Below are 12026 nucleotides of genomic sequence, written 5' to 3' on the forward strand. Positions count from 1 at the left end.
CTAAGGCCCATAATATTTTCATATGTACAAATGGGCTGTGGTAATATGTGGATCTTTTAACTTCAAAGTATACCTGACTGCAATAAAAAAATGTTTGTGTGGCTCTTTAAGATATGTTGTCACTGGTAGAATGAGAAACATATAATTTTTTTTATTTCTCTAAATGCAACAAAATGTGCTATAAACAGTGAACAAAACTTATGATTATCCTACATTATCAGGGCATTAACACAACCGTTGCAGTCACCACAACTACAACCACTACTACAACCACAACCACAACAGAGGCACCCACAACTACTACAACTACCACAGAGACACCTACAACTCAAGCAACTGGAAGTAATCGCTATAAAACTAGAAGGATAGGCCATCGTGGACAGAATGGGCAGAACAAGTACCGTCCAAACAGTGCATCTACTTCTACAACAGAGCCTGCACCTATAGAAACCAGTACAAGAACAAAAGGTCGATTTGGTAGTAACAGGTGTGTCACTTAGCTGTAATCCATATTCTACAATGCTCATTCAGATATAATAAACTTGGACCATTCTGATTAGGTTAGAAACAGAACATATGAGAGGAGGGCCTGACAGATAATTCTCAGGTTACTCATGATGCTTGTTTCAACTGCAGAGGTCGTAAAATTTTGAATGGAATGGGAAAGTGAATGTGAATGATGAACAAAAGTATGTGTGATTATGGTTAGTTATGACAATGTGGCTGAACATGATGATGGAATGGCATGGTGGTATGGATGACAAAGGTTGGAAGATAGCAGTGTAGGTGATAAGGTTTGTCCTCCCCCCCCCCCCCAAAAAAAAAACAAAAAAACATTGTGAAATTCATGTCTAACTCTTATTTCACTATGATCACATACTCTTATTAATTATTTGGCCTAGTTGAATCAGTCTAGTGAAGAACAATATTTAACACAAATACACTTATCAAAGAATTATTTCTGGTTGTTATGTACATACATTAAACACTTAACAATAATTCAATATATGCAAGCACTAAACTTTGTGACATAAGTTTCTCTGAACATAAAATAAACTTAAATTCTTAATGTTGTTACTAACAGACATGAAAGGTGATATAATATGAATATACCACAAATGTGAAATGATTACACCACAGATGTAATGAGAGTCAAGTGTGACATGACATTTGTTCTTCCTGCATCAATGTCTGATGTTCTGTTATCATTAACTAAACTTTATTACATCTCTAATCTCATTACACAGGCCTCACTTATAAATATGTTACAACAGGACCCCAATTGGAAGTGGATCATTTGGACGACGTGGTCAACAAAAGACAACATCTAAACCAGTGGAGGAAGAAGCTGTGAAAGAAGAGAGCAAGGAAGTGACCTCAACAGCTCCTAAGAATAATGGCTTTCATAGGTCACGATTTGGAACAACAAGAAGCACCAGGGTAACCAGCACAACAGCCGCAACTCCTGAAGCAGTGTCCACTTCTTCAGGAACACATTCACCACGGCCTGTGTTTGCAGATAGGTATGTGGCAGTACTATCACAAAAAGTATGTGTAATATTATGAACAATCTGTCAGCAAGAAAACAGCTCTTTACATTCAGGCATTAATATTTAAGATCCCCTCATAGCCAAGTTTCAGAACTTACTGTTACTCAGATGTCAAGTGCTAGTTTGCATTGGTTAACCTTTGTCATACAGGAACAGGTGATTTATACCCCTGTACTAATGAGGTTAACCTTTATCTTTTAGGAATGTGTAGGTGATTCATACCCCCATACTACTGGGTTGCAAGGAGGATTTTAAGCCTGGAGTTCACCGTTTACAGACATAATAGTGTGAAGCACAGCCAGACTGTGCATGAGCATAACACAGTAAATCATAAACCTAGGAACTAAGCATACTAAAATGAAACACAAGCAAGCAAGAAATGTTAGAGACTTGAAGAAATCCAAAGTTTTATTTGATAGTAAAGTTAGCTGAAGCACTCTCTTTTTCTGTGAACTCTCTTGCTTAGACAGCATTTCTAGCCACATACATACATTATACATCATTATTACATTCCATGGACCCATAAGTTAGCCACATCACACAGTTACCATGACCAACACAGACATCCAATACAGATAATATTGGAGCATGTGAAAGCACCCTTATGCTTTGCACTGTTTTATGTAGATATAACACGAAGCGTCGCAGTGGACCCACCAGAGCAACATCAGCACCATTAAGTGACATAACCAAAGCAGACAATTCAAGCACAGAAGATAACAGCGAACCAGCAATATCTTCTGAACTGTCAGTCACCACTCCTAGGACAACAGGGAGGTCTGTATAACACCATTAATTTTACCCCAGTTTAATGTGTAGAGTATAGTATTAGATAAAAGGTGATTTATGCTTCTTCTACTTATTTGTTTTCATACAATACTGTGGCTTTCATACCTATGAACATTCCCTATTATTATACAATGTCCCTGTTAGTTTACCTGTTTCTTAAAAAAGACCCAGGAAAAGGAAGTTGAAGCTATCAAATTACAAAAAAAGTTCAACACCCTCAAACTCAGAAATTACAGTTGTTGATCATGAATCAGAGAAAATCTCTAACAAGATCCCTACTTCATCAACCTCATAAATTAAGTTCCACAAAGCTCCTGCATTGTCCACTGAAGCATATTAACCTTTATCGTACTAGCGTTCCCTGTCTGGGACGTAAGTTGTGTACTCAGCCCTACGAACATTCCCTGTGCATAACTCAAAACTTGCAACATTGTAAGTAGACTTGGCTACATCTTTTGGCCTCTTTTATGGGCTGCAAATATTTAATCACTTTCTCTAGGGTTCTGACAAGTTCAGCCTGAGTTGTCAACCCGGGAAATATAACCATAAACAGCAATAAACATTGTTATTGTCAAAGCCACTCACATTCCTCAGCATGATTTGTGAAAAGAATGAGTATCCACTGAAGTAGGGGAAACAAATTTTTCTGTGTGGTCATTAGTTCACAACTATGGCTTCTACCATGTCGAATGAGCTTCCAAAGAAGAAAGTAATGTTACTAAGGCCTATATAGGCAATTAAGATATTAACTGCATTTTTAAAAAACTCTATGTATTCTCTGTTCTATTCGAATAAATATGGCTTTTATTTCGTCAATTTATCATGTTTACTTTAGATAATATTAAATTCTTCCGTAGAGCATGCACAAAAATTTAAAAACCTGCAAAAAACTCTGTAGGGCTGCTACCACTTTGCCATTTAAATCACCGTCGTTTAAAGGTTAAGAGACCATAAGAACTATGTTGTGCAAGTACCACTACTGTAGTAAATAAATAATACAAAAAATATTATTTCACATACTGGATTATCACTCACAAGACACAACTGCTGCTGGAATACAATACTTCTTCCCATAAGTTTACATATTAAGTGTTCATGATGAACCTAAAATAGTCTCTACAATACATTGAACAAAAAATTGGTCCACAATTTAATTTCCAGATATCTTTGTCTACAGACTTGTTTATTACAAAACACAATATGCCAAATATTTTAGGAGCAGACTAAACATTGGTGGTGGTCCTCGACCTCTGCGCCCAGGACCAAAAATCAACATTGGTGGACGCCCAAGACCAGGTGCAGCCCCCATTTCTGTAACCACAACACAAGCTGCTCCCACTGAGCCTGAACAAGAAGGAAATGAGCAAGCAAGTCATCCAACAACAGCTGATGATACAAAACCTGAAGCACAGGAAGTTAGTAATACACACACACATCCAAAATTAGTTTAAAGTGATATTTTCAGCCCATGAAATTACAAAAAAAAAGTTTCAATAAAATACGTGTACTTTGATATTCTTCAGCTAGCAATGGCTATTTTTATGTGAACAGCAACTTCTTTCTTAAACCTTTATTATTGCAGAACACAAAGTCCAATAGTTTCATTTTTCACCGTTCATTTATATTGTTCTATAAGTGGGGACAAGGAATGCATACAACATTTCTGTGGAGAAATATCTTGGAAAATGTCCACCTGGAAGACAAAGAAGAATGTGGGACAATAACACATTACAATGACTCTAAGGGAGACAAATGTGAGGAAGGGAGGTGTATGGAATTAGCTTGGAATTTAGTCAAATAACAAGGCTTTGGTAGCAGCAGTGTTGAGACTCTGGGTTCTGCTATCATTATGTAAGCTAGTTATGAATTTAGTATTCTTGCATGCTTAATTATTTTCTCCCTTTCACAGCCACAAGAAACTGTAACAACACCAGTTCCAGATGCACTTACACGTTTACGGAGTCGTCCACGGTTACATGTGACTGGTGCTACGAAACCCACTAGTGCACCTGCAGCCAATAGCAATAATCGCCGTCACTTGGTGTCATCATTACTTCCAAAGAGACGTCCCCTCCAACCAGCTCCAGAAACGAAGGATTCTGAGGCAGCTGAACCTCATGATTCTGATGGTAACGGATTCTGTTTTAAACAGCAGTCAGTTAATTCACAACATATGCCAGTCCATCTGTGCAGTTAAAAGCATGTGAAGAAATGCAAGCTCTTCTCAGAATTTCTTATTTCCCCTACAGAATAATTCTAAGAGAAAAACAGAACAAATGTTAATATAACACATACTAAAGGTTCTGTAGACATGTATGTTTAAGTAATTTTACCCTCTAAGTGTTTAAAATAAAAATAGCATTCAAAAACTTTCATTCGAAGTGTCATAGCACATCAAAACTTAATATGTATATATTTTTCAGAGTTAACCATAGCATATTAATAACAAAATACTCATATGCTTTAATCTTCATTTGTCTTTCCATATAGCTTTATTTCACTTTAAGAAGGCATTGTAACATTGAAATTATTTAATGTTGTAGATACAGCTGAATCAGAATCACCTGCTAAACAGAGTGGTAGTGAAGAAACTCAAGAAACTGTTGAAGTAACAGCAACATCAGCAAATGAAGAAACTCATGATACCCCGCGTGAAAATCGTCTCTCTTCATTACTGTCAGGAAGAAGAAGAGCCAATGTAGCAAGACGGCCAGGAACTCTTCTTCCATCAACAGGGAAACAGTTGAGCCAAGATTCAGCATAACATCTGTTGCTAGAGTAAAACAGGGCACTTCATTCAGAACAGTACACGTGAACAGTGAGGTACTTTTCTTTTATGTTCAAAAGGAAGACAATAGGGAAAGTTAAATAAGAGTGTTTTTTTTTTCTTTTTGTATGGACAACAGTTTTCAGAGTAATAAACTCCTTACACATAATACAGCCCAAATAATTTGAAAATGGACTGGATTCTTCATTTGTGCACTGTCATATCCACATTCTACAAAAGGGCCAGGTAAATACCATATTTTACTTCACTTAGTGTTAAACACAAAATCTAAATTCTTTATTCCCACGTGCAGCATACTGTGTTTTAACCTCTCATGCATTTCACATTTCACTATAAAATAAAATTTTCTGTCCTGTCAAGTAACAGAAATGAGTAAATTGTAGCAAATACAAAATAACGATACATGTCTTATGACACTTTCCATTCTATACGAGTGATGGACAAAAAAGTCTCCAAACTTTTCTGTCTTCCCATAATCTTACCTGTTGGCTTGCTGGGCCTGCCATAGCTTGACTGGAGCCATATTAGCCACCATTTTCAGGGTTCCTGTTGGGCCTTCTCAGCTTTTTTGGTGGTACTGTGCATCACACCAACAAGTAGTATCCTATTTTATTTTACTCCCTCCTGCTGCATGGACACTTAGGCTCTCTTTCAAGAGAGACACATTAAGCATTATATCTGTGGTTGTGCACTTGTGGTGGAGTGCTGTTTAAACATAAAATCATGCATTTATTCTACAATGGCCAAAAAAATGTATATTGGAACCGCTATTAAAAACACTTCTGTCTTTGTTCCACAAATCAGACATTTTTGATACCTGAGAAGCAAAAGCAGCCATTTCTTTGAAACACTTCACAGAAGTCTTATGTTCTTAGTTAATCTGTCTCGAAAGAAACAAGCAAAACTTTGTTCACTGTCACTTACCATTCTCCAAACAATCCCAGAACAAAAATATTATTTAATTATAAATTACAGCTGAAAAGAAGCTAAAATTTAAGGATTCTCCATGAACAGGGCATTGCTGAGGTCAATTAGCATTCTTTGTTGTAAGTACAGCTGTGACTGATATGGGTATTAATAAGAATATGATTCTGGAACTATTAAATTCCTGATTCATCACTGGTAGTAATTCACAGCAATGTTAGCAATTTAACTTTGGTTAGGTTAGGCCCTATGTTGTAAAGATCAGACCTGGAAATAACTATATTATCCAGCTGTATTACAGAGGACCTAAATACTAGTATACTTAACATATTTATATGAAACCAGTTAATTATAAATACCTCCATAACATTGTTTAATACTGTGGTATTAAACTGGTTTACAGTGTGTTTCAAGAGGAAAAATGAATATATTAAAGGATATTATGCCTGAATTTTCTGTTCTGAAAATGAACACAGATGAACCTACCTACTAAAAGAAATTCTTATGACCATCTGTTACATACAGAATGAAAAACATACCATAATAAAGCAATATTAAAATCATTTAAACACACAGACACTCTAGTGACACCATGCTAGTTATGTGGTTACTACAAAAAAATGAGCAATAAGTTATTCTGTTAAACAATAATATGTATATTTTGTTATTCTGAAAATTGAGTAATAACTATGTAGTGTGGTAGTAGTGTAGTAACTTTGTGTGTGTTGTTCTTTCTAAAATTATGATCATTCAATGAAAACTCCATAGAATTCAACAGGCACCAGACTTTCACTGTAGCAGTCAAAACAGAAAGATGGACACAAATCCTTCTCCAACACTTTTAGAGCGCGGTTCTAATTTTTATACCAGTTGCAAATGCATCTGACATCAAGAGACATGTCATATAACTCAAATGTTTAATTTTCTTCCAACAATAAACAAATGAAGAAGGAATGAGTGAAACAGACATAAATATACATCCATGATCTTCAGTTTGAGAATCAACAAAAGGCATTTAATGAGGATTAATACAGTTATTAATTGGCAATTATTGGTATTATTTTAAGATAAGAATACAAATTTAAAACCTCTTCACATGGCATATGTCTACATCCGAAACTAAAATATAATTATTACCAGACACAATTATAAGGCACAAAGAGAAATGATGACAGATGAATAAGCTTACGGGCCAGTATGCACTAAAGAAGGAGTTCCTCAATAAGTTTCTTCCGCTAAACAAAATAAGAATTAATTGTGCCTGGTGTCACCCACAGACCCATATAAGTTGTTACTTAACCTGCTATTATTATTGGTCTGTAATCAATGTTGAATCCACATATTTTCTCTGAAAAATAGTTAACATAAAGATGGATTTAAAAGTCAAGTTCCTATTATATTTAAAATTGTTTCCTTTTTGTCAACTGAAAAAAGATAAGAATGATGAAATGTTCGAAGGAGGCCAGTTCCCACACCACTAATCCTGAAATTAACACTGTTTGTAATTAATAAGTTTAGATTGAAAATCTTTTTTTAAATAATGATCATTTTTCTAAACAGGAAAATAATAAAGACAAAATGTAAAACTTAGACAGGGTTCTTGCTGATCTCAAAGAATTATCCTTGCAATCACAAGGTTCAGGAAGTAGGTAGGTAGTGACAGTTCATATTATAGTTAATTTCAGTAATTGTAGTAGGATCTGAGGTTTTAGCAGACAGCAGCGAGTGAAAGAGGAGGCAGCAAGGACCTCTAAAATTCTGGTAAATGTCTACCAGACTACAAGGCACTACAACCCAGAAGGCTCTCAACAGCAGTAGGTTGTGCATTAGTCATAACTCCATTATGCTCTTTTAAGCTCCTGTACAATATTTCATTCCCACATATTTCAATGCAATATCCTAACATTTTAAAATAGAAATATATAAGACTACACTCCCTCTAGTATGAACAGTTTTAACTACATTACATTGACTGAGTGCTAAGAAAGAATGACATCTGGGCATGCTGTACTCTTCCAGAACTGTTCAACTCACAATGCACAACACATTTGCTTCTGCATGGTGGTACAACAACATAAGAGTTAAGAGTCTTCAGTACATACTTGATTACTCAACAGACCAATTTATTTTTTTACATTATGAAATTATAGCTCATAAACCACTCATTCTAAAAATCTAAATACTGGCATTTTTTTATACTTACATCCTGTACAGACACCAAATTTCATTGAAACTCATGTTATTGAAAGTTTCATGCAAAGGCTGATTTATTATGGAATATGGAATAACCCTAGAAGCCTTCTTCAAATTACTCACCTACTGGCTTCATACACATATTCTAATTCTCAGCCAATCCTTCCTGCATAGCGAAAACTGTTCTGAGATAATTCCTTTCAGTGCTGCCTTCACATTCTCTGATTACCTTCAAGTAATTGAGAATGAGATTCTTTCAAGATTTCTTCAGAAACATGAAAAAGGCACAAGGTATTAAATCGGGCAAGTATGGTGGATGTTCCACACTGCTTTACTGAAAGAATATATCTGCCAACTATCCATATTGATCTATTGCCTGAATGACACACTTCAGCATTCACCAAATAAATCCATGGATTAAAACCTTCATTCTTTTATCCTTCAGCAGGTTCTGGTGGGCTGTAGGACAAGGTTACCTTTAGCAATCAAAATTTACGATGATAAATTCAAGCGTGTCCAAAAGAGGGTTCGAAAGGTTGTGAGGTTGAACATAAAGTTGAACCTGGACCAAACAGAACTACTCTACTCAAATGAACAATTTCTTCCATTATAAAGACAATCTTTGAGAAATGTCTGCTATATAAACATCTGGTGTCCAGCATCCTTGGAGAGGTTGGCCTGTATGCTCCAATCAAAATGAGCACTCTGAAAAATTTTTCTTGCCATGTATTACAGAATATTTGTATTTAGGTCTGCAACTAGAATTTACTGACTATAATTCATAGCCATATTCAAACTTGATAACATTGGTTACGAATACTATTTATTTTTTATATGATCACTTTACAAACGATACACCACATGTGTAAAAATTTTGACATTGTTTCAACCTCCCATCATCCGCCTTCTCTCAGATAATGTTTTCTTAAGACAATTTCCCCAATATCTCCACAGCTAATCCTTAGGTTACAACGAAACCTTAAGTAATCGAATAATACCTGCGCACACAGTTACCACTGCCTGGACTTGCACAAGAAAACCAACAGTGTTATAACTCAAATTACAATGTTAAATTGTAGTATGCGGAAACGAAACAAAGATTAACGTTGGGAAGACCAAAATGGTATTACCTCCATTATTATCCATGTATTATCTATGCATATTTCTATTCGATCTGAGCTACCGAAGCAGGACAATATGTCGTATGGGAGTGGGTTGCAAGCATTGACTGAAAATATTTTCGATGTTTAAAGAAGCGTTAATGAGAAAACGTATCGCCATAGTTTATGAACCGATTACAGTTAGCTACACTACATTTCAAAGAAATTTATAGTGTTGTTGAACGTGTGTGGTGATGTCATTTTTAATGAAACGGAGAGCTGTCGTATTCTCTGCATTATTCTCGTTTATAGTAGGTTGTACTCTTACGCTTAATTTATTAAGTTTAGACAATTGCGTAGAGAAAATGAGTCTCAATAAATGGTACGGTAATGATACTTCATTAGAAAAAGACACACATAATCACAAAATTCTTATTATCCTAATTCTGTCCTCTCCTCCTAGTGTACATAGAAGAAACGTCATTCGTGACACATGGCTCTCATTATGTAAGAATAATTCCTATGTACAGTACTATTTTGTTGTAGGCAGTGCTGGTTTTAAAGAAGCGCATTCATTGATTGAGGAGGAGCAGTCAGTTCATCATGATCTGGTACTTTTGCCAAACGTTTATGACAACTATAAAAGTTTGACAAAGAAAGTGCTTGAAGCATTTGTATGGCTTGATAAGACAATTAAACATTTTCAGTATCTGTTGAAATGCGATGATGATTCATTTGTTCAAGTTGATAAGGTTGTATCAGAATTGCAAACAATAAAATTGACAAAGGGCAATTCCCTTTACTGGGGATTCTTTAATGGACGAGCACAAGTGAAAGTGAATGGAAAGTGGAAAGAATCTGATTGGATTTTGTGTGATTACTATTTACCATATGCTTTGGGAGGTGGATATGTTCTGTCTCAGAAATTGGTACACTTTATAGCTGTCAATGCAGAATTCCTAAGGTAAACTGCATAATCTGAGCTTGGAATTCTTCTTGTTTTGAAATGTTTGTATACAAATGTGTGAATCTGTGCTTACAGGTTATATAACAGTGAAGATGTATCAGTTGGGGTATGGTTGTCAGCAGTAGTAAATGTCACCAGGCAACATGATCCACGCTTCAACACTGAATTTATATCACGTGGTTGTTCGAACACCTATCTTGTGACACACAAACAAGATGAAGTGGCTATGAGGAAGATGTTTTTGACATTAAAAAGATCTGGAAGGTTGTGTGATGCAGAATACAGATCGAGGAACTCATATATTTACAATTGGCATGTTCCTCCATCAAAATGTTGCATTAGGAATGACTCAAGTATTCCATAAGTATAACATTCATTGAGTGTACACTGATTTTTTATTGTAGCCTGCTGTACATCTGTGTGATATTTAATTTTTTATGTAATTTTATGTAGTTAAATTTGTTAAAATGTATTGAAGCTTATTTTTTCAAGCACTTCTTTTCTATGATGTGTCAGTTTTTCCCATAGTCACTTTAACTTTAAATTGTGCTAGACCCTACTGTTTGCAAAGGTTTGATAAATCCTTTGCTGTTGGTTACAAATAGCAAACAGAAAACATTTATGCAAGTTCCCCCCTGCCCCCCAAGCAACTGGCAGAAGTAATCATTTTTACAAGGACCTGATTCAGCACCTTCATAATGGTAAGGTATTTATTTTACCAAATGGTTCCCATAAAAATACCTTATGTTAAGATGGCTGCGAAAATATTAGTTACTTCACATCACAATCTATTGCCATTTTAAGGGGTTTCCCCATCATTCTGTAAGCATTCTTTATCTTCCCTCAATAGCCAGCCTACCATAGCTTCCTAGATTTTGGTATCACAATACCATGCCATTAGTCATTTCACTATCACTGTTAAGACAGGCTGTAGTCCACTGTTCACATATAATACCATGCAATAATGGAGGACAATTATACAGCATCATTATTTTTGTTTCCAGGCAGTGATGGTGTCTTGGGGTACACAATACATTATTTGAATGTAATTCTTGGTTCTAACTAATTTTCCATCAACAGTGACCTGTGGGTATGAAGTATAATGCAGTGTAAGGCATCACAAATTTAAATTTCCTTATCACTAATAAAATATTTACTTTAAATATCAGCTTGCATTAGTTTTGGGACATCCCATATTTAGCAGTATTGTAGTGAAAAAAGCCCCATGTACTGCTGTTGCAGGAAGTGTGTTGATTCCTGGAGCTCCTGATACTGTAAATTGGCACAGGGGTAATTGTCACTGTCTATGCTGCCACCATCATCAGTATTTGAATTATCAGACCTCTACTAGACCAGACTGTGGTTTTTTGATGGGTGTTGTCACACATATCCTTTATTCAGAAGGGGTCAGTGACACACCCTTCAAATGTATATATTTTGCTAAACACCACCATTATCACTTCCCTAAAAAAACAACCCATTTAACTGTTAAGAACTACATACATGCGTGTTTGATACATACATTAAATTGAAATTGTTTTTAGCACAAATATTTTCCTCTGATCTGTACCATTAGTTCCAGAATTCATTTGCAGTATTTTTGTTGCTCAATAAATCAACTCAATAAATGGGAGTTTGTCTTTTATTTTAAACCTTTTTAACTCTTTACGTGGAACTTCGCATAATTGGGGCAGCTGCTCAATTGGGCCAAAGTA

The 12026-nt window shown here is 35.5% G+C and overlaps 2 protein-coding genes and 1 long non-coding RNA gene across 10 annotated transcripts in view; 2 read left to right on the forward strand and 1 right to left on the reverse strand.

The window, feature by feature from the left end:
• Positions 1-6502, forward strand: part of LOC110831335 (uncharacterized) — a 29553-nt gene extending 23051 nt beyond the window's left edge. Inside the window, exons 7-12 of the mRNA XM_022067222.2 lie at positions 222-487; positions 1275-1523; positions 2178-2327; positions 3556-3754; positions 4249-4468; positions 4883-6502. Of these exons, the coding sequence (XP_021922914.1) occupies positions 222-487; positions 1275-1523; positions 2178-2327; positions 3556-3754; positions 4249-4468; positions 4883-5103 (1305 nt within the window). The 3' untranslated portion in view covers positions 5104-6502. The remainder of the gene's footprint in view (positions 1-221; positions 488-1274; positions 1524-2177; positions 2328-3555; positions 3755-4248; positions 4469-4882) is intronic.
• On the reverse strand, positions 3466-9389 carry LOC110831337 (uncharacterized). 7 transcript variants are annotated; one of them, XR_015536000.1, is made up of 4 exons: positions 9375-9389; positions 8368-8473; positions 4904-5832; positions 3466-4478 (listed from the first exon to the last, which is right to left on the reverse strand). It is a non-coding gene; the product is annotated as an uncharacterized LOC110831337 (long non-coding RNA). The 7 variants fall into 7 exon arrangements; XR_015535999.1 differs by having other exon boundaries at positions 9243-9380; XR_015535995.1 differs by having other exon boundaries at positions 8368-8509; positions 9243-9378.
• LOC110831323 (beta-1,3-galactosyltransferase 6) lies at positions 9377-11944 on the forward strand. Of its 2 annotated transcripts, none has more exons than XR_015535994.1 (2): positions 9377-9655; positions 10387-10528. XR_015535994.1 is itself a non-coding variant. In XM_087352122.1 (2 exons), exons 1-2 carry the CDS (start codon positions 9599-9601, stop codon positions 10673-10675), a joined length of 999 nt encoding a protein of 332 aa, XP_087208248.1. In that variant the 5' UTR covers positions 9406-9598; the 3' UTR covers positions 10676-11944. The 2 variants fall into 2 exon arrangements, 1 of the variants encoding a protein (XP_087208248.1); XM_087352122.1 differs by having other exon boundaries at positions 9406-10308; positions 10387-11944.
• Positions 11945-12026: the final 82 nt, after the last annotated feature.

This window comes from Zootermopsis nevadensis, unplaced genomic scaffold (assembly GCF_977971745.1).
Source record: "Zootermopsis nevadensis isolate Lab colony 2312 unplaced genomic scaffold, Znev_1.0 Znev_ptg000020l, whole genome shotgun sequence".
NCBI lineage: Eukaryota > Metazoa > Arthropoda > Insecta > Blattodea > Termopsidae > Zootermopsis > Zootermopsis nevadensis.